At 35.2% G+C, this 26796-nt stretch overlaps 1 protein-coding gene across 4 annotated transcripts in view; it reads right to left on the minus strand.

Annotated features, from left to right (window-relative positions):
• SLF2 (SMC5-SMC6 complex localization factor 2) overlaps positions 1-26796 on the minus strand; it is a 38869-nt gene that overhangs the window by 9625 nt on the left and 2448 nt on the right. The window contains exons 2-17 of one of the 4 annotated variants that reach the window (XM_081074677.1): positions 26260-26303; positions 25082-25812; positions 23635-23692; positions 18792-19780; positions 17749-17819; positions 14915-15037; positions 14346-14513; positions 12871-12973; positions 8756-8831; positions 7836-7977; positions 6252-6354; positions 5349-5525; positions 3524-3621; positions 2862-2949; positions 1463-1594; positions 955-1032 (exon numbers count right to left, since the gene is read on the minus strand). In XM_081074677.1, the coding sequence (XP_080930803.1) occupies positions 955-1032; positions 1463-1594; positions 2862-2949; positions 3524-3621; positions 5349-5525; positions 6252-6354; positions 7836-7977; positions 8756-8831; positions 12871-12973; positions 14346-14513; positions 14915-15037; positions 17749-17819; positions 18792-19780; positions 23635-23692; positions 25082-25812; positions 26260-26303 (3181 nt within the window). Of the gene's footprint in view, positions 1-954; positions 1033-1462; positions 1595-2861; positions 2950-3513; positions 3622-5348; positions 5526-6251; positions 6355-7835; positions 7978-8755; positions 8832-12870; positions 12974-14345; positions 14514-14914; positions 15038-17748; positions 17820-18280; positions 18420-18791; positions 19781-23634; positions 23693-25081; positions 25813-26259; positions 26304-26796 lie in introns of those variants that run through there. The other 3 variants (XM_081074678.1, XR_013995004.1, XM_081074679.1) reach the window with 3 other exon arrangements.

Genomic DNA, 26796 nt, shown 5'->3' on the forward strand with positions numbered 1-26796 from the left:
CAAATCGTTAAGAGCAGTGATTTTGGCAATTTGGGTGTACCAAAGAGAAGCCATAAAGTACTTTAAGTGAAATGGTATGTATGTATAAGAGAAAACACAGTACATATAGGGTTTGGTACTATCCAGTTTCAGGCATCCACTTCAGGTCTTGGAACGTATTCCCTGTGGTCAAGGAGGGAATACTGTATAACAAAATCCAAAGTTAACTTTTATAAAGTTTTCTCCTATATAAATAATGTTCATAAATTGGTACAGCCACTATGGAAAACAGTATGGAGGTTCCTCACAACATTAAACATAGAGCTATCAGCAACTCCTCTGATCCAGCAACCCCTCTTCTGGGTATCTACTTGAAAAATTTGAAAACATTTATTTGTAAAGATATATGTACCCCTATGTTCACGGTGGCCAAGACATGGAAACAACCTAAGAGTCCCTTGATGGATTGGATAAAGACGTGGTACACATATACAATGGAATACTACTCAGCTATAAGAAAAGATGAAATACTTCCATTTGTGACAACATAAATGGGTGTTGAGATCATCATGCTAAGCAAAATAAGTAAGATGGAGAAAGACAGGAACCATATAAAGTCACTCACATGTGGGATATAAAACAGAAAGCAACAAATGAACAAAGAAAACAAACAAAAACTCATACAGACAGACAACAGCATGGTGGTTACCAGATGGCAAGGGGAGTGGGGGAGGTGGAAGAGGGTAATAAAGGGGGTCAAATATATGGTCATGGAAAGATACTTGACTTTGGGTGGTGAACATACAATGCAATATACAGATCATGTGTTATAGAATTCTACACTTGAAACTTATATAATATTATTAACCAATGTCACCCCAATAAATGTAATACAATTAAAATAATGTTCACTAATTCCATCAATAGTGATACTTATTAAAAACAAAAAAACGAAACCACTAAAAAACTACTTACTCGTTGTCCAGAAGAGAAAGAATGAGAACAACTAACTTCACCAACTAAATGAAGAAGAATGTAGGTCAGGTAATATGCCTATTAGGATGAAATGAACACCCATGAATTAGTTAGCATATATGTCATCCCAGTTTGCACATTAGGAAAGCTGCCTAGGAAGGATTAAGGATTAGCTAAAGTTAACTGACCTAGTTAGTAGGGAAAAGCCATGAAATTAACCTAGGCTTTCTGATTTCTAACTCTAGTGCACCCTTTTAGCTCACAACTGCCTAAGGGCTACAAAAAACATTCCCAGTATTAAATTACCAACAACCATCCTTTTACTTGAATTCTCAACTTTCAAGTTTACCAAAGAATTTTATGACAGAAATAAAAAATATCATTCACTTTATAATTGTGTATCTAGTCTCTAAATTCAGAAATGCTTATGCTATATCAGTCTATGTTCAGGAAGGTGGTATCAGTTATACTCATATGTACTGTTTTGAGATAATCTAGCCTTGGATACCTGCTTTTCAAGTTCCAAATGAAGACTGTCATCAATGGTGCCATTTGGTTGTTCAGCCCTTTTCTTCAAGACCATTTTCTTCAACAAATCAGAAGGCTTCATTTGTACCAGATAGCGATGTAGGACTGATATCTATCAAAATAAAGAGAAGACATTGAACAATATTAAGCAATACAGTTGCTTTCTTAGGTTATTTTTTTTCAGTGTGCCCTCTGTTCATTTTGCCTTCTCTAATTTTGTCCCTTTAGCTTTCTTTATAGTCCAGTGATAACCATTCTCATTTACTTAAAAGTCCTCAATTGCTTAAAAGGGGTTTTAAATGAAAGATCTACTATTTGTAATTGAGGATAAAAGCTTAAAGGAGACCAAATGGCATTACAATAGAGGTCAAACAGAGTGCTTTCTCTGTGAAATTATTTGAAAGTCAGCAAAATTGAGTTTTCCTGTGAGTAGAAGTCATTGAATCCTGAAAAAAATTCTCTTTTGATGGCTATAAATATCACTGAAAGGATTGAGAGCTATTTGATAATGACTCTGGTGACTCAGAAGTGGTCCCCATATATCTGGAATCAAATCTACCTCAATTTTACCAGTGCAGAAACCAGTTCTCTCTTTGAACCTCTCCATCCCACAGCACCCTGTGCTTACTTCTATCACTGCTCTTACTACACTGTACCACAATGCTTGGTTTACTTTATTTCAATACTAGATTATGTTTTCAAGGGCAGAGTCTCTAATTTATTTTTTACTCCCTACTGAAATACCTTGTACTGAACTTCAATTCAAACAAGAACACCCCATCTAGATCAGGTTCTATGTTGAGTTTTCAAATCCAACTACGAGTAGCTCCATTAGTATTAATAATGTTTATAAAAAGCCCCCAGGACTTCTTGGAGTGGAACTTCCATAGGACATGTTTATACACACTCACATATACAGGATATATTCACTATTGAACAAGTATGAAAAGGCAACCACATTTAAGCTCTACAATTTAAAAATTATTTAATATTAAAACAGACAAAAGATGTAATTAGTGTACAACAGTTTTGCAATTTCTAATCTTGTGATAAAATTTGTAACCCTGATCAGGTGAAGTAATTTAATAAATGATGTCATATTTATCACATTATAATTTTCCCAGTAGTTTTTATACATTAATTCATCTAAATGTCCACAACAGTCCTATTGAGATGGTAACAGGTGTGATACCATTTTCATTTCACAGTTGAAGAAACTGTATCTCACTAGTTAGGTACCACTCTAAAAACTACACAAATAGTATTATATCTAAGAGTTGAAATCTTACCCAAGACTTTTGACTTAGGATCCATCAATTTTTCCCTATATCTCACTACCTCTTCCACTTATTAAAAGAAAAGAGAAATGTTATTTATACCTGCAGATTGTTGGCATTAGGGATATCTTCATGTTTCTCATCCAAAAGCTTTGAAATAATGACTAGGCTGAGGCACTGTCTCAGTTGCCTGGAATTAGAATTTAAAAGTATTTAGAATGTATTTTAATCAATACTGCTTGAGAAGCAAATGAATGAGCCAAAAGGAATTCTTCTAGTCCTGCTAACTGGAAACATAGCTAATGTTTCAAGAGAAGGCTGTACAAGAACATATAAGCTTTAATAGAATAGCAAAAAGTTCATGTAAACTATTTGTACATAAAGTTAGAGTTGCCTGAGACTCAGAAAAATCATTAAGAGCCTTTATCTTTGACCCTACTGATTGACTAATAGAAAATCTATTTTACTGATGGACTTTCTTTTTACTAAAGCAAAAAAAAAAAAAAAAGCTAATTCATTTCCATGGTATGTGCCATTTACATTAAGTTATTAGGTAAGCTAAAATTAAAAGTCAAGAATATTATCAAATGATCTGAATTCATTATCAGAATCAGGGTGTCAATGCCTTTTCCCACACCTGAATATGGAATAAAAGACTAAGATCTAACTTTCAAAGAATTGTGAAAGGAAATAAAGGATCTAAAAGCATCTCATTAATGTAAACATTATGCTTTTCTTAATGTTTAATTCTCACTTTTTAATACCTTCCACGTGATGTCCAGTTAGGGACCAGCTGTACCAACCACAGAAGGTTGTGGGGATGACTGGAGAGTCCATTTATGGCCAGACAGAGTTCAGACACCTGAAAACAAAGAACGAGTTTTCAAAAGGTCAGTGGACTCAAACATCCAACAGACTATCCACACATACCCTTTCTTGCCATAACAGAAGCATTATTACAAAAAGATCACTCATTTTTAGAAATAGCATGGAGTCTAGCGCCTGCTAAAACATACACAGTACGCAGATTCAGTTTTATCTTAATCTCTTAACAGATGGGAACAGATACATTTATCAGAATTTCACTTGGTTTTCATGTTTTGTGTTATATCATGTCTATGTGTATTTAAACAGTCCTTCTTGGAAGAATAAAGTGATCTAAATACAAATACGTTTCCAAAGGTGTATAATGAGAGTTATACAAGATCATGTATCTTCCTGACCTGGGATCTCTTGCATTTTAAGGATCCTCAATTATTCCAGTATTTAAAGTCAAAATAACCCGAGTAGGGGAAAGAAGTATGGGATGAGGGTAACAGATGAGACAAGATTGATTATGTCTTGATAATTACTGAAGCTGGGTGATGGGTCTTCAGGAGTTCGTTACACTCTTCCCTCTACTTTTGCTCGTTTGAAATTTTCCACCAAAAAAGGTAGAAAAATATAATTTAAAATAATCTAACAAAAATTGTACGTTTAGCTTCAATACGGCTGCAGAAGTTCAACTCAAATTCTTGTTGTGTGACTCGCTCCATCATTTCTTCCCCACCCCCACTTCTTCTGCCTCCCCCATGCGGTGCAAGCTCTTGTTTCTCAGTCTAGTTGTGTAGGACACAGCTCCCTGGCCCATGCTGGTATTATGAACCTTGAGCTCCCACGGCAGAGGCAGTCGGTCACCAGTTGTCGGTTGGCTGCTCACAGTGGCTCACCACAGCTTTCTCCAGCTCCCGGCCGCTCACACTGACCACAGGTCACTCATGGCAGTACACGGTAGCCCACGGCATCACACAGGAGCCCACGGCTGCTCACGCTGGCTGCTGGCCACTCACATTGGCTACCGGACAGTCCTGGCAGCACATGGTAGCCCATGGCAGCACAGCCCGTGGCAGCACACAGCAGCCCATAGCAGCTCACGCCCACCTCCGGGTGCTCGGCAGCCCAGCTCCAGGAAGAGCTGTTGTTCACAATCTCAGCTGTAGAGGGCGCAGCTCACTGGCCCATGTGGGAACCCAACTGGCGACCTCAGCGTTAGGAGCACGGCGCTCCAACCACCTGAGCCATCCGGCTGGCCCCATCATTTCTTTTAGGTCTCTGCTCAAAGTCACTTTAAAAAGGCTTTCCCTGACTGCCTCATCTGAGATAGCAGGGCATCCCTGCCCTGCTACTCTATCCAGGTCCTGCTTTATTTTCATTTGTAGCTGTTTCATAACTTGACATAATATTATAATCTACATATACTTTATTATCTAACCCTCTGACTAGGATGAAACTGCCATGAGGGCAAGGGCTTTGTCTTTGTCACAGGGAAGGGACAGCAGAAGAACCTACTATCTCTAGAACCTACATGCTTGGCCCACAGTAAATCCCCAATAAGCACATTTTTGGGGGGGAATGAATAGCTCATTTTAGGGAAAATTCAGTTATCATGAATTTAAATAACATAGTCTCAGCAAAGACTGTCCCTTCGTCAGTTTATTTTTTATCTGATGAAGATCCTAACTGAGCTTAGACACTGTTCTGCATGCACTAGGAAAATCAAACTGTAATGTTATACAAAAAAAACAATACTAAAGTTTTAAATAATGTTACCTTTGTGTTCCAATCTCTGATGTTTTTCATCAGGTTTATCAGGAGGCTTTGAAAGTCTACTAGAGGAATTTGCTTCAGCTGTTTTTCCAAACTCATTTTAAACAACATTAAAATCAGCAACATTATTTCCTGATCCTGGTACCCTTCTGGATGTATAGATGTACATAAGCCTAGAAACTTTGAAACAAATGCAGACAAAACAAACTGAGATATAGTTTACTTGAATAATTTAAAATAAAAACTTTATAACAAAAAATGCAACAGAATTGTGTAGAAAACAAAACATCAGCTGTCTAGAAACAAGAAAGCCAGAAATACTGTCAGTAGTTGAATTAGATGATAATAAGTATTTTCTTCTGTATCTTTCAATTTCAAGATTTTCTTCTTAATGGTTTAATATCATTGATTTGATTCAGCCACTAAAAATGTTTTAACATTGTTATTAATTCTTGATCACTAAGGTACATTGTAATATTTTTTCTTGTACATCTTAATTCTAAGATTATTGATTTAAAAAATATCAGTTTCATTTATAGATGATGTAACATAGAATTGTACACCTGAAATCTTTGTAACTTTACTAAAAATTGTCACCCCAATAAACTTTAATTAAAAAAATAATAATAAAAATAAATAAAAAATATTAGTTTCAAAAGGCTTCTTGGTAAAGGTATTCCTAGAACTATTTTAAACACTTAATTCTAGCCTAGAGATCCCTTTCACACCTAATATTAAAACAAAAATAAAACCAGCAAAAATAACCTTTAACCAGGTGATTTCCAGAAATTGCAGAGACTGGAAATCACCTGGTTAAACACTAGTGATTTTGTTTTGAAACCATTAACCACAAAACTAAATGGTTCCAGCTCTGTGCTAAAGACATATAAAAGAATTTTTTCCTACCTTAACCACATTTAAAATGTTGGTTTCAGGAAGAGTTGAAAAAATTGGCTTAGAATATGAATCTTCACTTCCTTTCTCCCCCAATGTCATCTGTGTTTCAGAACTATTGAAAAGTGAATAAAGCAACATGAAATTAGGTACAATATAATTATTTTAAGATATACTGAACAACAAAAAGTTTTATTGAGGTATAATTTACATACAATAAAAGAAATATGCCCATTTTAAGTTTTGATAAATGTATATACTAGGGTAACCACCATCCAAATCAAGAAATAGAACATTTCCACGTACATCTCAAAACTCCCTTCATGCCAGATTCAAGCCAATCCGCTATCTCCCACTCCAAGTAAACACTAATCTGATTTCTATCTCTATGCATTAGCTTTTCCTTGAGCAGCTTCTTTTCATAAGGTACTAACTATCCTCTTAGTGTCAGAAAGCTACATAGAAGGTGGCTCTGACTACAAAGAACTCATAATATTTAAAGGCCTCATAGGCATGGCATAAAGAATCTGCCACAGCAATATAAACAATTCTAAGTACCCCAATTTTAGTTGAGGTACACAATGAAAGTCCATGGAAAAGGACACATGAACTTGGCCTTCAAAAGAGATGATATTTTATTTAATTTCTTGAATAAATACCTTCATATAGATAAAAAGTCAAGAGGTACCAAGGCACTGAACTGTATGTTGTAAAGAACTGTCCTGCCAGTCCAGACCTTCAGCCTGTCATTTCCCCTCCCCACAATCACTACTAGTTTTAATCTTGCCTTCCACAGGCATTTTATGTACATACAAATATATATGATTATTTGCCCCCCTCCACATATTACAAATGGTAGCACACTATATACTATATTGTGTACATCTCTTTTTTCACTTAATATGTATCTTGGAGATACTTCCATATGTGAAGAACTTTATTTTTTAAGTATCTGCTTGGTAGTCCTATGTTCCTTCCTAGCAATACAACCTCGGGCAAGTTTCTTAGTACCATTCCGTGACTGATTCACTAGTAAAATGGGAATGAAAATGCTATCTAATAGTTGTAGTGATCACTAAATGAAGTACTGCACACTAAGCTCTTAGAACCATGCCTGGCACATAGTAAGCATATGTAAGTGTTAGTACTTGTGATCATTATTATAAATGTACCATGATCTGTCCCCTAAAGATGGACTGTCTTTTGCTCTTATTAACAGTGCTTCAACAAGTGAGACCGGTGATATTTTGCAGGTGAGGGATCAGCATGAGGAAGAGCTAATGCAACAATGGCTAATATGAAGGAAAAGCAAGCAGAGCAATTTGGTTAGAACAAAGGCAGAGCAAAACAGAAAACAGGTCAAATATTACTACATTTTTGAATTTAAAAAAAAGTTTTATTTTTCCCCCATTAAGTATGATGATGGCTTTTAGCTTAAGACAAATGTTAAGAATGTATCTAATTCCAGATCCACCTCAACTTTGAGAGATTTTTTGAAAATCAAGAATGGATATTCAACTTATCAAATGAATATTAACTGTTCTTATATATTGTTTAAAAGAATGTTTTGGCATTAGTTGTGAGAAGAAAACTTACATTAGATTGTCTTCATTGAAGTCTGGCTGAAGATTCTCCAGAGGAAACAAAAATCTAAAATCAATTCCCATGTTGAAAAACACAGCTGCAATATCGGACAGTGATGGGATCCAGGGCCACACTGGCGAATCCCTGAAGGTATCTAGTTAACAGAAGACAGTACTTTATCCCAAATCCTGCATTCACAAACCCACAGTTGTAAGGTGATAGTCTGCATGTGATTTTATAGAAATGACAGCTGATGATATGTTAACAATATTCTGAGAGTGATCATATAGTCATTACAAATTTTTAAATAAATATGAAGGAAATGACATTTATGAACGAAATATATGAGAGTGATGGATAAAAGGGCATAACTCCAAAGGAAGTATTACATTTTGAAGACTGGAAATAACAGTGGTAAAATATTAACTATCATTAACACAGGAAGATTTTAACATCTTCAGTGCCTATTTGTCCCAGTCCTCAAAACAAGTGAGACAGGTAAATCATTATGCTTGTTTCATTATAAGGGACCTCAAAGGTGAGAAAGCAACTGTCACCTTTTTGCAATGGATACTTTCAATCTCTTCAGTGCATAATCAGTACAATACTGTTGCTCACCAAGAGCCAATTAAGTTAACTGACTAAATAAATAAACTATTTCTATTTACCCAGCACAGTAAGCCATGACTTGGTAAATATTAGGTAAGGACTGTCATTTGCAAGATCTTATACCCTTTATCTCAATGCAACTAGAATAATGCAGATACTCATTTTTGATTGGAGTTTCATTTCATCATTAAAGACTTTAGGTTACAAAAATAATTTTTATATTCTATATTCCCAAATATCCTAACTTTTAGCAATATGAAAGAACCCATGTACACAGCAACCAATAATTCACAACGTTCATCACAGTGAATTTATATACTCACCATTTCTAATTGTTATTTCCATCAGTGTACTTAAAATCTGCATGGACACAATACAGTCTGTATGAACTGACATCATCTGTAATAAGTAGATAAATGATAGAATATTAAGGGAGAAGAACGTGAGAATTTACTATTTGACAGGCACATATAAAGGTATTTTATGTGCATTTCATTTAATTTTATAACCTTATAAAGTGGTCATACATCACATACTTGAGCAAATAGGCTCAGAGAGATTAAAATAACCTACCCAACGTAATGTATAAGGAGTTAGAGTTTAAATCTCGGTCTGATTCTGAAATCAGGGCCTTTTCCATTTTAACATGCTGCTTGTTTTCACAACTTTCATTTATAATTAGACAAATGTAACATTTGAAACTATAAAAAAAAAACTTTCTAGTTCATATTATGCCACGAAACCCCAAAACCATAAAGGAAAAGGATGCCAGCTTGATCACAGGCAAAAATCAAGCCATAAACTAGTAAAAATATCTGAAAAGATATAATATGCAAATTAATATACCAACATACTTTTTAAAAGATGTTCAATATCACCAGTAATCAAAAAAATACAAAAAAAATGACAAGATACCATTAATTGACTTTAAGATAGAAAATATTGATAATACCCAGCGTTCACAAGAGTACTAGGAAAGAGGTAGTACTAGGAAAGTGTCCGTGTAATTTGGGAAAATTTAAAAACTAAGTTGGTAATACTTATGCAAAGTTATTGTCCTTATACTTCGATCTAGTCAGCCTATTTACATACTAATTTATATGCAGAAGCATATAATTAATATAATTTTACAAGACAATTCTTTGAGAACAAAAATTCAAGTTTAAAAATGTTTTTAGGGCCGGCCTGGTGGCTCAGGCGGTTAGAGCTCCATGCTCCTAACTCCGAAGGCTGCCGGTTCGATTCCCACATGGGCCAGTGGGCTCTCAACCACAAGGTTGCCAGTTCAACTCCTCAAGTCCCGCTAGGGATGGTGGGCAGCGCCCCCTGCAACTAAAAAATTGAACAAGGCACCTTGAGTTGAGCTGCCACTGAGCTCCCAGATGGTTCAGTTGGTTGGAGCGCGTCCTCTCAACCACAAGGTTGCCTGTTTCAACTCCCGCAAGGGATGGTGGGCTGTGCCCCCTGCAACTAGAAATGGCAACTGGACCTGGAGCTGAGCTGCGCCCTCCACAACTAAGACTGAAAGGACAACAACTTGACTTAGAATAAAGGCCTGGAAGTACACACTGTTCCCCAATAAAGTCCTGTTCCCCTTCCCCAATAAAATCTTTAAAAAAAAAAAAAAATGTTTTTAAAAAACCATATTGAAAGTAATTTTAAAGTGGTTATATATAGAGAAATATACTGTATTTCTCTTTTCCTTTTGCTTTGGAGCCATTGATTATGATAAATTTAAATCTAAAATATCAGAGGAAATAACCCAGACTCTGGCTTCAATCAGGCATACATACAGCTTGTGTCATTTCAAAATTATCCTACGTAAATGTCTTTGCTATGTATGATGTTTGTGTTTTATGTTCTGCCACTAGGAGGCAGCACCATTTAAAGACATGTGGGACAGAGGGCAAGTTTCAGATAACAATCTTGTTGCCGAGGTGATGAATTCTAAGATGAGCAACACAGTACTTGAGTAAAGTGAGTTAAGTGAGTAAAGAAGTGTATACAACAATCTAATGTCTATCAATTAAGACTGGGTTAAATAAATCATGGTACAGCACTACAAAGGAATACTATAAAGCCATTAAAAAGGATAACATATCTACACCGAGATAAAAACATTTGATAATTTATTGCTATCTGAAATAACAAGCTATAAAACAGCACACATTTTGTTTATGTTGTTATACTGCAATCTACGTACACACAGAGAACAATCTAGAATACATTAAAATTTAACAGCCTCTGGAAATTGGGAGTTCATCCTTCTTTTTTAACTTCCTTTCTATTTTACTTGCATATCTCACAATCAAATGTGAATTCCCTCTGAAAATAGTAAAAAAAAATAGTAAAGTATCTTTCTGGTCTACTACATTTAGATACTCATGATAAGATCATGAAGATGCAAACATTTTATTTACATTATAACAATTAAATTCATAAAATATTAGATAGGACTAGAGCATTAAAGTGAATTTTGACATACTTTGCTAAAAAACACTTGTAAATTGGTAAGTCTCTCCATTATGAAAAGTGTACTTGGAATTGGAAAGGAGAAATGAGTGCTTTAACACAGAAAAAGTGCTTAACGCATGATTATTAGTTTGGTTTTCAAAGAATAAATAAAGAGAGTGTAAAAAAACTGCTTACACAAAGACAGGCTTGTATGTCATCATTAGGATTTTAAAGGCTTAATGATGGGCCCACATCAAAATCAAAATTAATATAGATGAATGCAAAATTGTACTTGCAAATTTAAGAAAAGATGTATTACATAACTAGAGAATACTGAAGCTCTGGCGTGAAAGCAAATGAAGTTTTGAATTGTAATAAACAGAAATATGTGGGTAGATGGGTAAAAGTCTCACTGGAAATGTCTGGTAAAAAAGACCTATGTGGGACATATGTCCATATATGGGGGGAAGGGACAAATACTTTAGGAATGACACTGACAAACTAAAGGTCTTCAGAAAGATGATCAGTAAAGGGACTGGAAATTTAGTGGCTGTAGAATGTTTAGTGTGGGAAGAGATAACGGCCATGATAGTTGTCTAAAAATAACAGAAGGACAGTTAAGACAGATGAGGCATATTCTGGGAAGCTATAGAAAAGATAATTAGTACCACTACATAAAAAAACTGTAGGGAGGCAACTTTTTATTTAATTAGGACTGCTAAAAAAAATTACTGGGGTCCAAGTAGCTAGCTCCTAACCACTGGAAGCAAATGCTCCTGCCCCATAGTCTTCATCACCTGTCACTCTCTTTGCCCAGAATGCTTCTCTCCCACATAGTGGTAAGGCTCATTCCACCACTTGCTTCAGGTCTCTACTCAGACCACACTTATCAGTAAGGCATTCATCCACTATATATGTGTATATGTGTGTGTGTGTGTGTGTGTGTGTGTGTGTGTGTGTGTGTGTGTGTGTGTATATATATGTATATATATGTAAGTATAAATATATAATATATATAAGTATATATATTCATCAACTATATATATATATATATATATATATATATATATATATATGGAGAGAGAGAGAGAGAGAGAGAGAGAGAGAGAGAGAGAGAAAGAGCGCGCAAACTTTCCCACCCTGGATGTTTTTTATATCTGCTTTAGCCTATTTATTCATAGCACTTACCACCTGACATAATAAACTTATAAATGTGCATACACACATTTATTGTCTGTTTCCTCTTTACTACAATGTGGATTTCATGAGGTAAGAAACACTGATTTTTTTCATTGCTGTTCTCTCCAGGGTCTGGCACAGCTGGCATTCAAAAATGACACGTGTGAAAAAGATAAATGAAAGGCTATACTGGAATATCTGGTTCTTGCCAAATATGAGGTTCTTTGAAATAATATTTTAAAGCCCAAAATAGAAACTCCATGTTTGTCTCATTCCTCACTTCACATGAGAATTATAGTAATAGTTCTCTGATACCACTCATATTTATAAAGTTACCACATAGATAGTACAAAAATTAAGACAATTATTTAAGTGGACTTAATAATTAAATATGAATGGGGAAGAGAAACACTCAGTTGGATTTGCATACGAAAAAATATGTGAATGAGAGGAAATATTAGTATCTAAGTCAAATTCTAGAAATGTATGCAGGCTGGGGGAAAAAAGGGTAAAAAAACCCCTTCAGGTATGTAAGCATTAGAAGACCTCCTCTGAAGCTATAATAGTGATTTACCAATGTGATGATATGTCTCAGGTACAACTAACATTATCCTGCACACGACCTGCATTAGCATTTTCTTTATAATTGATCCTTTTGCCTATTCTAAACCACTGAAATCATGGGTTTGATGTGCTACATTAGTTTTTTTCTCTAGTAATGTGCAAGTAAGATTATACTCTAAAAGTTTGTTTTTAACTGGGAGATACAGTAAGAGGCAATTATACCCCCAAATATTTCTCTTACCCGAAACAGCCACTTTAACACAGGTACCGGACACTGGACATAGTGATAAGCAGAGGTAAGGAAGCCTTGTGTTGTCAAAAAAATCTGATCTGTTTTTCCTGATCTGAAAAAATACAGTAAAATCAGTATGACTGTTACTTTCACGGCAAGAAACTTCTACCACCTTCACATATGACATAATCAGGGAAATGAACAAGCAAACCATCCTTAAGTTCATGGAGGTGGATTCTACCCCGGAATGGATGGGTTACTCATAAAAGAAATTCAACTGATGGCCTGAAGCTGATCCAATCTGTTGATTTGTTCTAGATTTATCTGGTGGACAAATCTACATTAGCTGACAGTGTTGAAAAGGAGCCTATCAAGTCTCAGGACGTCATCTGCTTTTGCCAGCTTGGGTTTGTACTTCCATAAAATTCAGCGCCAGAATTAATGTGATTTCTTTGGATCTGAGACACCATGTGCCAAAATAAATTAGTTTTGTATTAATTTGAGAGAAAAGTATTGTGGTAGTGACAGCTAGTTGCTTTTCCCAACATCTATCCTTATGTTTCCTCTTGGTAACTAAACCCTCATTTTTAGCTGGGTACACTGGCTGCCTGAACTAAAAATCACTTCCGAGCCTTCCTCGCAGCTGGTGTGGCCATGCTAAGTTCTACGTAATGAACCGTAAGTAGAGATGTTGTGTGGGATTTCTGGGAATTTGAATGTAAAGGCTGGAGGAGCTCCAGTAGCACCTGAAGCAACTAAGTGCTAAAGACGGTGAAGACTATATGACGAATATAATCTGCACTTCCTACCTCTGAACTCTTTCACATAAGAAACAAACATACCTCTTATTTAAGCTTCTGTTATTCTGTCACTGTTATTATATACTGATCTTAATCTTAACTAATAAAGGCATGTGATGTGCCCAACGACTTATCTTACACTGCTTCCTATAATTAAATAATAAAACAAAAAGGGCAGGGCCGGCCCGGTGGCCCAGGCAGTTAGAGCTCCGTGCTCCTAACTCCGAAGGCTGCCAGTTCAATTCCCACATGGGCCAGTGGGCTCTCAACCACAAGGCTGCCAGTCTAACTCCTCGAGTCCCGCAAGGGATGGTGGGCTGCGCCCCTGCAACTAGTAACGGCAACTGAACCTGGAGCTGAGCTGAGCCCTCCACAACTAAGACTGAAAGGACAACAACTTGAAGCTGAACCCTCCACAACTAAGATTGAAAGGACAACAACTTGACTTGGAAAAAAGTCCTGGAAGTGCACACTGTTCCCCAATAGAGTCCTGTTCCCCTTCACCAATAAAATCTTTAAAAACAAACAAACAAAAAAAACAAAAACAAAAACAAAAAGGGCAATAGTAAGAGGATTATGAAATTGGACAGTTCATAATAGAAATTAACCTTTTAGATTACATCAGTCAGATTCTTTGAATAATTTTTATATATGAAAAAGTGAAATGTCTATTTTTCTACTTACTTAAGAATAAGCTTTTCTACAGCACTTTGTCCAATAAAACCAGAGTCTCTTAAATCCAAGGTATATTGATTGAAAATTTTTCCAGAATTGAAGAAATTAAATATTTCTTCACCTGGATGATGATCAGGAATAGCATCAACTGTAATTGAAAATCTCTTTAGAAATTCCCTGAAATTAAAAAAAAAAAAAAGTTACTGAATACCAAACAGTTATATGGCATATAATTTTGTATTTCAAAGTTGGGTGCAAAGCAAACTTTTCTTAGGTCCAATGTTAATCCCAGATTAGAAGACTACCAAGAGAACATGTGTTTTTCTCCTCCCACTTTTTGCTAGTTGTCAGTCCAAAGCCACTAAATGTGTCTGTGTGAAGAGAAACAATAACCAGGAGAAAAGATAAACGATGTAAATTGGCCTTAACATTTGCCTTTCAAATCCATCACAGATGGATTAGAAACCCATCATAGATTATCTACTAAGTAAATAACCATCAATGGCCCATTTATTTTACAAAAACAAATTTTAAAATGTATAAACTTAATAGGGTATACGCTATGAAAAATAGTGTACCTGTGCTCTTCTAAGAGGCCATCCTCATCATCTGTGCTGTCTTGGTCTCCAATTCTGATTGGGGATTTAATGCCTCGGCCCTGCCTTATATCTTCCTGTAGTTGCTTCTGCAGTTCATCTAGCCTGAGAATTGAAAGAATGTTGTAATCTATGGTTTGCCCTAAAAATATATCATCAACGCCGCACAAAATAAAAAATCTTTGGTTTATGTCTAAGAGCAGCACCAAGGAATACTTTTTATTAAGTACCTGTTATAAGATAAACTTTATGTACACTATAGATCAAATCATGTCTCCCAAACACATCACGGTGTATGATAGAGTATACACTATTTTCACCAAACACAGAAAATCTGTTTTAGGTATTAGGTTTTTATCCAGCTAATGGTATGGTATTAGAACAGTGTTGCATCGCATAAAAGACTTGAATATTTTTTTATAGCTAGGACTTCAAGAATGATGTCCAAATCACTTAGAGAAAGGGGAAGGAAAAATGGCAAAGAATAAATATCACTAATTTGATTATGCCCTCTCATCTTTAATGCTCATTTGACTTCTAGGAGACAACAACCTGATAATGTTAACTAGGCTTCCGGCAGCAGTAGTCATTATCATTACAACACATAACCCTTACTAAGTGAGCACTTACTATGCGACAGGCACTGTACTAAGAGCTTTAAGTATTTAACCCTCATAACAACCCCGTGTGGTAGTTTATAATTACCCATTTATACATGAGGAAACAGACATTACAAAAGCCTATTTGCTCAAGCTCACAATGCAAGGAGCAGGGATTCAAAGCCAGAGAGCTCAGTTCTAAAGTCCTTGTTTATACTGATTTACCAAGGTTAAGTTATTTTAACCCAGGTCCTTATTCCCATCCAGCTCCAGCCCCATAATAGATGAGTATAATACAACAGTAAATGACCAGTAAATGTACTGCTCTATCAGTACAGGAAAGAGTCAATCATCAGAGCAAACTACCACCTGCCTTTGGTCTGTGCAATGTTCAACTTTAAATAAGCAACTTCAGATCTGACATCATAAATTACATGAATTCATGAAACGCTTAAAGAATTTTACAATAGAAACAATGTTTGTAATTACATTCAGAGAGAACGCTTCTGATCTACTAAGTATCTGCAATTCCTATAGCTGCTAGCTACTTAGTTATCAAGTTTGAGACACATATATAACTACTTTAAGCCAGCTGAGCTTTTAGTGAAGTTCTCTGGGCTAGTTTCAAGGATATTCCTTGAACTAGTAAGGAATATATTTTCCCCCTCTCATTAGCAAAAGCTGTTTGCAATTAGTCACATACATTTTATTAGAGTCATTACGATCCTGAAACTTTTTGATTTCTCTGTGTGTGCATGTAGGAGGGTGTCAGTCATAATTCTAAACATTTTCCTCAAGAGTAGCTTGATACAGAAATGACATGTTTGGTTATGCTGGTTTCAAAACTTGGCCTAGACAAGCATACAAACATTAAAAAAAAATTCTACCTATGCAAACGACAAAAAACCCAAACAACTCAATTAAAAAATGAGAAAAGGATCTGAATAGACATTTCCCCACAGAAGCTATACAAATGCCAATAAGGACATGAAAAGATGCTCAACATCATTAATCACTAGGGAAATGCAAATCAAAATCATAATGAGACAGCACTTCATACTTGTTAGGATGGCTATTATACAAAAAACTGGAGAATACCAAGGCTTGATAAGGATGTGGAGAAACTGGAATCTTTGTGCACTGCTGGTGGAAATGTAAAATGGTGCAGCCACTACGAAAACAGTATGGCAGTTCCTCAAAAAATGATGCATAGAATTACCATATGATCCAGCAATTCCGCTTCTGGGTATATACCCAAAAGAACTGAAAGTGGGTACTTGAAGAGATACTGGTATACCCATGTTCACAGCAGCAATATTTACAACAGTCAAAAAATAGAAGTAACCCAAGTGTCCATCGATAGATGAACAAAATGTGGCATATACATACAATGGAACATTATTCAGCCTTAAAAAGGAAGGCAATGCTGACACATGCCACATGTATGAACCCTGAAGACATGCTAAGTGAAATAAGCCCATCATAAAAGGACAAATGCTTACAATCCCATTTATATGAAGTACACAGAACAGTCAATTTCATAGACAGAAAGCAGAAAGGTAGTTGTGCCAGGGGGGTGGGAGGGGAGAATGAGGTGTTATTGTTTAATGGGTATGGAATTCTGGTTAGGGAAGATGGAAAACAAAACAAAAACGTTCTGAAGATGGATGGTGGTGATGGCTGCGTAGCAGCGTAAAGGTACTTAATGCCAGTGAACTGTACATCCAAAAATGATTAAAATGGTAAATTTTGTTATGTATATTTTATAACAAAAAAGTACAAATTCTACTAATGCTTTGATCAAGAATTTCAGCTATCAGTTATATACTCGCAGTAAGCAGAAAGAAATTTATATTATTAGTTCATGCAGTATACCATAAAAACCTAGAGCTTCTGATCCAGCCTATGAACAAGAATATCTTATTTCCAAAACAGTTGACAGCAAAACTCATAATAGTACTAGCACAAAATGCATGCTAATGTCTCATGGTTTGGGGATTTTTTTAGGGAGATATATGTGATTTTAATAAAACCCCGTGCACAATTAAACTTGATGAAAAGCTTGGAGAATGCTAAAAAGTAGTAACGAGTCCGCAAGAGCAGAGAGTACAGGTGCACCCTACCCTGCGGTCAGTTCAAGACTTTTTAAGGTAAATTAAAAGCCAGCCACACAAATAAACAGTATGTTAAATTAAGCAAGGTGGACGTGATGCTAACCTTTGTGTGTCTTCCATTTCCTTCACTAGACGCTCTAGAGTATTTGTGTAAGTTCCACTATGAATACGTTCCTAAAACAAGAAGAACATTTAGAAATACTTTATAACATATCTTAGAAAAATTGTGATGTTTTAAGTTATCTAGAGTACTAAAGAATTATTTTCTATTTCAAAAACCGAGGCCAAGAGGATACCTCTCTTAAGAGAATTTTCACCATCATGCTTTAAATCTAGTATCTTGTATTGCAGGCAATTTTACCATCTATTAGGAAAGGCACTACTTATAAAACCCTGCTCGCCTTAGGAACTGACTGCAAACACCCAGGGACTCCAGGGCTACCCTGTCTTTATTTTTAAATTCGATTTTAGTGGAATCAAACTACTAATCTGTAGGTGTTACCATGGAACATTAACACCTTCCCCACCAAATTTTACAGACATATTAGAATTTAATTCAGCTTATTCCCAAGATAGAATGAAGCACTTTATAAATAAAATTGCACACCACAAGTAACAACATTTCTACACTCTACCTTCATTTACAGCAGTGGTCTCCAAAGCAGGGGGTGTGCAAGGTGATCCATTGGGGTGCAGGAAGAAAATAATAGAACTTCTATTTATATGGAACTTCTATAGAAACTCCAGTAGAACTTAGTCTATAGTAACTTCTACATAACTTCTATAGGAAATTACTGCTTTTTTCTTCTTCCTTTAAATTCTATTTTTGCATATGCTTTATAAAGTACATAGAATAGTGGTACACGTATTCATCTATAAGTACACATTATTATTGGGGTGCATGCTCAAAATTTTTTTACTAATAGAAGTGTGTGTGATCAAGAAAGTTTGGAGACCACTGATTTACAGTAATAAAACTAAAGATATGGGAAACCCACTAACCAAACGAGAAATATACCAGTTTCAGACCAATTATGAGCTGTACCATTCTGAATTTTAAAATAAGTGTTAATATTCTATCCCTCTTTCACTAATCAATCCACCGTTCCCTCTTCAAGTAAAGATAAATGTTATAGAACTACTTACTGTATAGTCTGATGACTGAGATCTAAGCCCCTTGGAAAGAGCAGGAGGCTTTCCTGTGGATGCAGGAGTCTGATTGAAGTTCAGAGCCATTATTTCTTCCAGTGATTTTAATGTTTCTTCTTCCTCATCACTGTCTAAGTTGTAACCTAAACTTTCTTCATCACTATCAAAATCACCCCTTAGTTTTCTTTTCAGTGCATTGCTACCTGCATTGAAATTTCCTGAACTCTTTTTATCTGAAGGGGCTTTATCTGAAGGTGCTGTAGGGCTTGGGCTACATGGCACAACTTCCAAAGCAGCGGGGGGAGACTTTGTAGATGTGCCATATTCTGAACGCAAAGATCCCCCAGAAATTTTCCCTGAAGATACATTAGAATCATCAGCCTTATTAGTCTTTGCTTTGTGTTCCTTATGTGTGGAGGACTCTGTAGAATGCCCAGAACATTCTTTAGATGAGGAACGCTCTTTATCTTTTTTAGGAACTGGAAGAGTGCAATTTTTAGTATTTAATGGTGCCCGAGAGGAACCAGCATTTGGAACATGGGAAAGTAAAGGTAGTTTTGTCTCCTTTGATGCCACAGAGCTAGCAGTTTTGTTTTTCTGAAGGTTGCTAGCTTTTTTAACTGCAGACTTTTCCTGAGGTAAAGGTAAGTGGGGTTTCTGCATCTTAGTCTCTTTGGTACTTGCCACACGGATTTGGTCACTATTCCTGGAAGAATGGTGCCCAGAATTTGAAGGTGCCAAGCCTGCAGAGGAGCGATCAGCTTCTCCATTCGGTTCCTTGGATATATCTTCCAAGCGCAATACATCACCAGGTGTCTTCAGTGCAATATGTCTTATAAATTTCTCTCTCTGATGTGGTCCGTCAGGACGCTTCTCAAGGAAGGACTCTTTTGCTTTTGGCATTATAGATTCTCTTGTGCTTTTCAGATCTGAGTCCATAGAGTTCCTTTTTCTTTTGTCAGGGAATTTATTCTGTTTAGAGCCTGCTAAAATTTAATTTTTGCCAGATTAGTGAAAAGCATATTGTCCTATCTTAGTCAAATTTATTCAGTGAGTGTCTAGAACACCCTGACAACATGTTTAAATTCTACAAGTTTAGGCGGAGATTAGTTCCCATATGGAATGAAGAAAAAGAGTTAATACTATCATTTATTTATTAACTGATAAACATTAGTCACTCCAAGAAATTTAAAGCTAATGACAAATGTTCATCTTCATTCCCAAACTATTAAAAGTTTACTACCTAAATAAAATTAAAGGTGTCACTCTCCAAAACATAAAAAACTGCATTTGTATCAAGGAAGGGATTCCAAAGGCACTTTCCCTCAAAGTGCATATACTCTTTCTTAGACCAAAGTACCTGGTTCTAGAAATGCAACATTTCTATATATAAATTTGTAGCACCTTAAAACATATATACAGTAACTAGTTGAAGGTAAATTTTAATTTCTCAATTAGAAAAAAATTCATCCAAGTCTTTTTCAATAGGATGTAATTGTTTATCCTTTCCCATGTATCCCTCCAATCTTCAGCTGTGTTAAGGGTTGAATTGTGGCTCCCAAAGTATGTTGAAGTCTTTAACTCTCCGAACCTCATAATGTGACCTTAATTAGAAATAGGGTTGTTTACAGGGTATAATCAAATTAAAATAGGGTCATTAGGGTGGGTCCTAATCCAATGACTGCTATCTTTATAAAAAGGGAAATTTGGACATGGAGGCAGACATGCAGAGGGCAGATGACGTGAAGACACACAAGAAGATGCTATGTGACTGGAGTAACGCATCTACGAGTCAAAATATGCCAAGGATTGTAGGCAAACGCCAGAAACTGGACGAGGCAAGACAGGATTCTCCCTTAGACTTGTTAGAAAGAGCATGGCCCTGCTGATAACCTTAAGTCTGGATTTCTAGCTTCCAGAGCCATGAGATAATTTCTGTTGTTTTAAGCCAGCCAGGTTTCGGTACTTTGTTATGGTAGCCCCAGGAAACTCACACATGCTTTATTAAGAGCTCCATCCAGAAGCACTTTAATAACCACATATATTTGAATTAACCAGTTTTTAAACATTTCTTATTGTGTTTAAAAATGTGATTTCATTAATTTACTTTTAAAATTCATCACTCATTAGAAATTTACTATTTATATAATTAGTATTTTCAAAAATTAAAATTTCCCTAAATCAAGTTTCCTTCTGCACATGGACAAAGCCTCCATGTCCCCAAATCCTCAACAGATTAAAAACAAAAATAAACAAACAAAAACCTCAAGAGTTAAACAATTATTTGACTACCTTGATGAATACATAATCTGGAAAATTCCATTTATAAACAAATGCCCCTATCTCCATTCTTTCACAGATATCTCCTTTTACCTGAAGAAATCATTCATGCCCACTCAGTTTTCTGATGTTAAATGCCTTGTAAAAGCTGATCCTAATACTATAAGGGGTCCCTTATAGCGCAGGCTGAGAAATCAAATAACTATGGAAAAGACAAGACTCGGGGCAGACTTACACTGATTATATAAAGTTTTTTTTATTGTATAAAAAAGAGAGTTACAGAGCTGCCAGTTTGAGCTTTATTCCATTTTCCTTGAGAAGTCAGACAATTTATATACAGTTAGTAATGAGAAATTCCTGCTTTGTTCAGGAATTGAAGACTTATCCAGGAGGATAAGTTGGCAAAATTTAGGAAAAATCAGCTTATTAACAGCTTTTAACATCTAGAAGTAAGAGGAGGGTGAATTGGTACTGCAGGCAGGCTCCCTTTTTGCAAGCTCTCTAGGGCAGTGGATTAACTGCAAAAATTTCATGATTCTTTTTGCACCCCTTTTACAACCTGCAGACTGAATGTTTTATATTTCAAATATCTATTGGTATATAAAACACTCAGATAAGAGAAGAATTGATTTTGTAAAAAGAAAAAAAGGAAAGATCCAAATCCTTATTAATAGAGGATTGGTTATTAACAAATTATGGAATAAACTAGGGGTGGATTAAATTGGACCTCAGAATTCAGCCAAAAGATGGGCTCTGGAAGACCAAAGAGTCAAATGTCTACACTACCAACACTTCTGAAATCCCCAACCGTATTTGTGTGTGATTAATGAATGTGTGATTATGTATAGAACCATCACAACTGATAATTGTAATAGCAGTGATATGAATGAGACAACCTTTAGATCATTAATATCTATTCGCTATCAGATAAAGATAAGCATTCTTTCTGTTATCTAGAGTGAAAGAAAAATCCCCTTATGTCCTTTATATTGATAGTCAGCTGAAGTATAAATGTATATTGATTAAGAGTATAATACAATTATGATTATGAAAAATATACAAATTAGAAATAAAAATATAAGTGAAGGCAACCATCTTAAGTCTGACTCTGAGAATATGTAGAAAGCATCTTTTTCAAGCAGTGTTCAAAAACTTCAGTAATGTGGGATTATATAAATGAAACTACTTTAATCAATTTTACTATTGATAAAATCTCATGAACTAAAGATAATTTTTATCATAGTCGTTATCAGAGGGAAAAAAAGCTGAATAGCTTGGTGGCAACACCACCACCAGCAGCCCCTTATACTGACAGAACTGGCCTGAAAGTATTTTGTTCTTCCATGTACCTCAGTGTCAAGTAATCATGTATTTAGTATCACAAATGTGTAACACAGTGAGGACAGGAGCAATCTCATGGCCAAGAAATTATTGTTCTTGTACTATAATGTCAAAATTCACTAAAAGTTGATCAATGTTGTAAAAGTTAAATAAAATTTTAAAACCACATAAAACTTCAAATCTTCCTGATTCCTAGAAGCTCCTTCTATGACAGTAAAGTATGATTTCAGACTGGGCTAAAGATTGATTTTAACACTCAGGATCACTTGGTCATAATGCAATGTACCTATAGAATATATGAAACACAGAGTTTAACACGACTCCTGAAGAATGATGAGGCAGAACTCTCTCTCTGGACCTGTTTTCTCATCTCCAAAAGTAACCACCTTATACGGATGTGAGGCTCAAATAAATTAAAAAGACATAGAACAGGAGGATATGATACACAGTAAGTGCTCAATAAATGTTGGCTATTATCATTATGTCCAATGTATCTTACTGAGTATGGAAATTTGTAAAGTCCATTTTTCAATTTTCTGTCATAGCAGAAAAAAAACGTCAATACACCAAACTATTAACAGTTGTTATTTCAGGGGCCCGTTCATTTTCTGTGTTATAAATTTCTGCAGCGTTTGAATTTTATACTGTTCTATTTTCTAATTTAAAAAAAGATAAAGATACTTTAAGAATTACTATATTAACAGTAGCTATTTGTTATTATGCATTTCTCAACCAACAGATACAAAAAGTACAAACTAATATCATGTAGGTGTCCTTGAAATTTGATATTAAAAAAGGACCTTTTTGAAATATAGGAAACATTGTTTTGGACCATGTTACAAAACATTGTTTTGTAACAGTTTCAACCTTATACAAAGCATCTTTAATAAGAAGCCCTCAGATAGTCCACAATTCCAAGAATATAAGATTATGCTTAATTGTAGCCAAGGATCCAGAAGTAGAACACTGAATACCAAAATGAGAAACACACTGTTAAGAACTCTTGAAGGCAGAGAAGAGTCAAGATAAACCACAGGTTATACATACTCAATTCAAGGATATTCCTTTTGAATATAATTTTACCAAACTCTAAACTAATCTGAGACACTCAATTCACCTCTAGGAAGGGAACTGCATATTTAAACAAATTTGCTTTAAAAAACAGTGCCATTAAGATGCAAATTTATTTAAAAATTCATAAATTTAATTTTGATTCTACCTGAAGCAGGTTCCCACGAATCAGAGGACGATCTTTTTCTTGAGAGATGTCCATTTTCCTATTAGCAAAATGAGAAAAAATTAATTAGGAGTTCGGGGAAATAAAGAATATGCATTTTTCTTCCTAACAGTTAAACACAGATTTCTAGATTGAATAAAATAAGCACCTACATTTGAAGGAAAAGTCAAATTTCTATAATAAAATATTTTAAATTTGTAAGTTTTATCATAAAAACAAAGGGCATTTGTATCATAAAAATGTAAAAATGCCACAAAGTCAGTTTTCATAATGCAAATTTAGATTTGTACTAATAACTCAAGATTAATATTTCATTAGAGCAGTGTACGATTATTTTGATAAAGAAATAGTAAACCTGATATTTGCCAGTCAAATGGCTACAACTCACTCTTCAACACTTCTGTTTACTACTGATGTAACAGCAAACACTGAAAGCTTATAAAAATGGACCAAATATTAAAAAAAAAAAAAAAAAAAGGACCAAATATTACTAACCTCTATTGATCATTAGCAAATCTCACTGGTAAAGGCACCAAATTCCTTGCAAACCGTATGAGTTTACAAATATATTTTCCAGCAACATATAATGCAACAATCTCCATTCACTCCTAGAACGTCAGTTTGGTTTATTTTTGGTCTAGTATCTGGTTTTAAAATCTCATAGCATTTCAACATAGTACTTTTGTTTTATCTGATCTTCTGTATTTGCTCTGTATGTAGAGAATCTCTTTGAAACACATGTACTTAACTTTTCAGGGGAGAGGGATAGCTTTTACGCTAATCTAAGTTTGGTCTATTCTCAAAAGAGAAATCTGATGAGGTTAAGATGCATTTGGATAGCGTTCTAAGACCCATACTCAATTATGTAAGATTTATATGCAATCTAAACCAAAGATCCTCAAACTTTAAAGTGCGTTAGAATCGTCTGCAAGGCTTGTTAATCGCCAATTGCTGAATTCTGCCTCTAGTGTCTGGTTCAGTAGGTCTGGGGTGGGGCCTGAGATTTGTTTTTCTAAAAAGTTCCCAGGTGACGCTGATGTTGCTAACCCAGGGGCCACGTTTTAAGGACCTCTATTCTAAACTACTTCCTGCTATTTTTGATTTCCCATTCCTCAAGTATGTCCCTTCAGCACAGCTTAATTTAAACATGACTACACTTGCCTAAAAAAAAAAAAAAAGAATGCTTACTTTCCTGATTAAGAAAGATCTTTGTTCCTGGTCTGAAAAAATTAAGGGCAAGAAACACTGCTTTACTGAGTTTGATGGATAGTTGGAGAAAACTTAATTAAACTAGCTTCTATATAAACTGCGTATCAGTATTTCCTTAACAAAAGATGTCAATGTGATGTTAACAATTATTAAATATTTTTAGATATAGTGTCTAAATATAAAGCAGTAGCCAAGCTAATTCAGTAATTATTGCACATACCAGGTTTGAAAGATTACTCTTTCCAGGTGTGACATCATTTTGTTTACTCTGTTCCTGCCTTAGTTGACAATTTCTTCCTGTACTAGAGGATTTTAAGGAAAGATTGCTTGCTTCTGAGAAAGAATTTTCTGAGTTGATTCTCTGCTCCATTTGCTCCCGTCTCAACTTTTTTTGTTCCCTTTCTTTGCAGTAAGAAGCTAGAGACGACTGGAACTTAGCTCCCAGTGGGCTCTCTGGGTGGTGCCTGGATAGGCTGCTCCTGCTGCTAAGACTTCTGGAGGTGTTCTTGAAGATGTCAGCTTCTGTCACTGTGGCCTGCTTTTTGGAATCTGCATTGGTTTTGCCTCGATCTCTATCATTCTTCTCCCTGCTATTTCCATGAATGAACAGTGACTTCCTTCTCTCTGGAGATCGATGTTTTTTCTTGAGTGTCTTCACCTCTTTTGACAAGTGATAGGGAGGAGGAAAACAGACTTTAGTAACCGTCTTTGGACAGTTGGTTAGTGACACATAAGGCCGACATGACTCATGTACACCACAATCTTTAGGGTGCTCTTTAACACCTCTCATGAAAGCCTCTATTATAGGGCTCTTTTCTGATGGCATCCTTTTGGGTTTAAGTTTTTTTGGTGAGGATAGTTTCCTTTCAAATTGCTCTGTTCCAGTGATGGACAAACCACTTCCTCCATATTTGATGTTTGATTTTTGTGGCGAATCCAACATATGTTTGTCTAAATAGTCAATTAAAACACAAATTGCATGTTATTAAATATATACTATTTATTACATTTTGTATAAATATTTAGATTAACATTTAAAATACTAATCCATCAGAAAAACTTCAAATTGATTAATTAGAACATAATTCCCTTTTATAATACCATGTAAGCTCCCTATAGCTCTATTTATGAAATAAGTTATTCTATCAGAGAATCAAAATAGTATGCACTATGAAAATTATTGACTGGAATAATGTTAAATGTAAGAAAGCATAACAACAAAGAGTTTTTCATGTTTAAAACGTGTTTATCTTTGTAGAAAACTGCATTTTCATTGTATTTTCAGTTTTGAACACTGTGTTTAATCAACTTAATAAGAATTTAGAGATTTTAAAATTGAATCCTTCTTCCTCCTCCCAAAAAAATCCCACAAAAAAATGCATTAATAGTGTAACATACCTTGTTTTGAAGCTGATCTGAAGAAATCTATAATTGACTGCTTCCTGAAAATAAAAGCATAACTAATATGGTATCAATAAGCAAATATTAAAACCTCAATAATTCAGATTAAGTGGAAAACACTAGTAGATTTATAGAATAGAGGCTGGATTTCACTACCTGGTTTAATCAAATTCTGACAATGGCAATAATGCTTTGATTATAAAAAACTGAAAATAAAATTCACCACTTCTTGTAGGAGTAAATTTATAAAAGCCCAACTGAGGCTTATATAATCTATAGTACTAAAGTGACTAAATTGGAGTGTGGATCTAGAGAATTGGTAAAGTGCTTCCTAGGACTGAAAAGCTAGATGTTACATAGAATAAAAGATGTTGAAAGGATCTGATCCTATTCCTTGATATATTTACTCACAAAATAAGGCTTAATAGATGTTTGCTGAATGAATAATGGAGATTGTAAAAACTGAGTAAAACCGGAACAGACTCATAACCAGAATAGATGGTAGAATGGCAATATGGGTGATTTGGCTGGTCT

Source organism: Rhinolophus hipposideros (assembly GCF_964194185.1).
Source record: "Rhinolophus hipposideros genome assembly, chromosome: 15".
NCBI lineage: Eukaryota > Metazoa > Chordata > Mammalia > Chiroptera > Rhinolophidae > Rhinolophus > Rhinolophus hipposideros.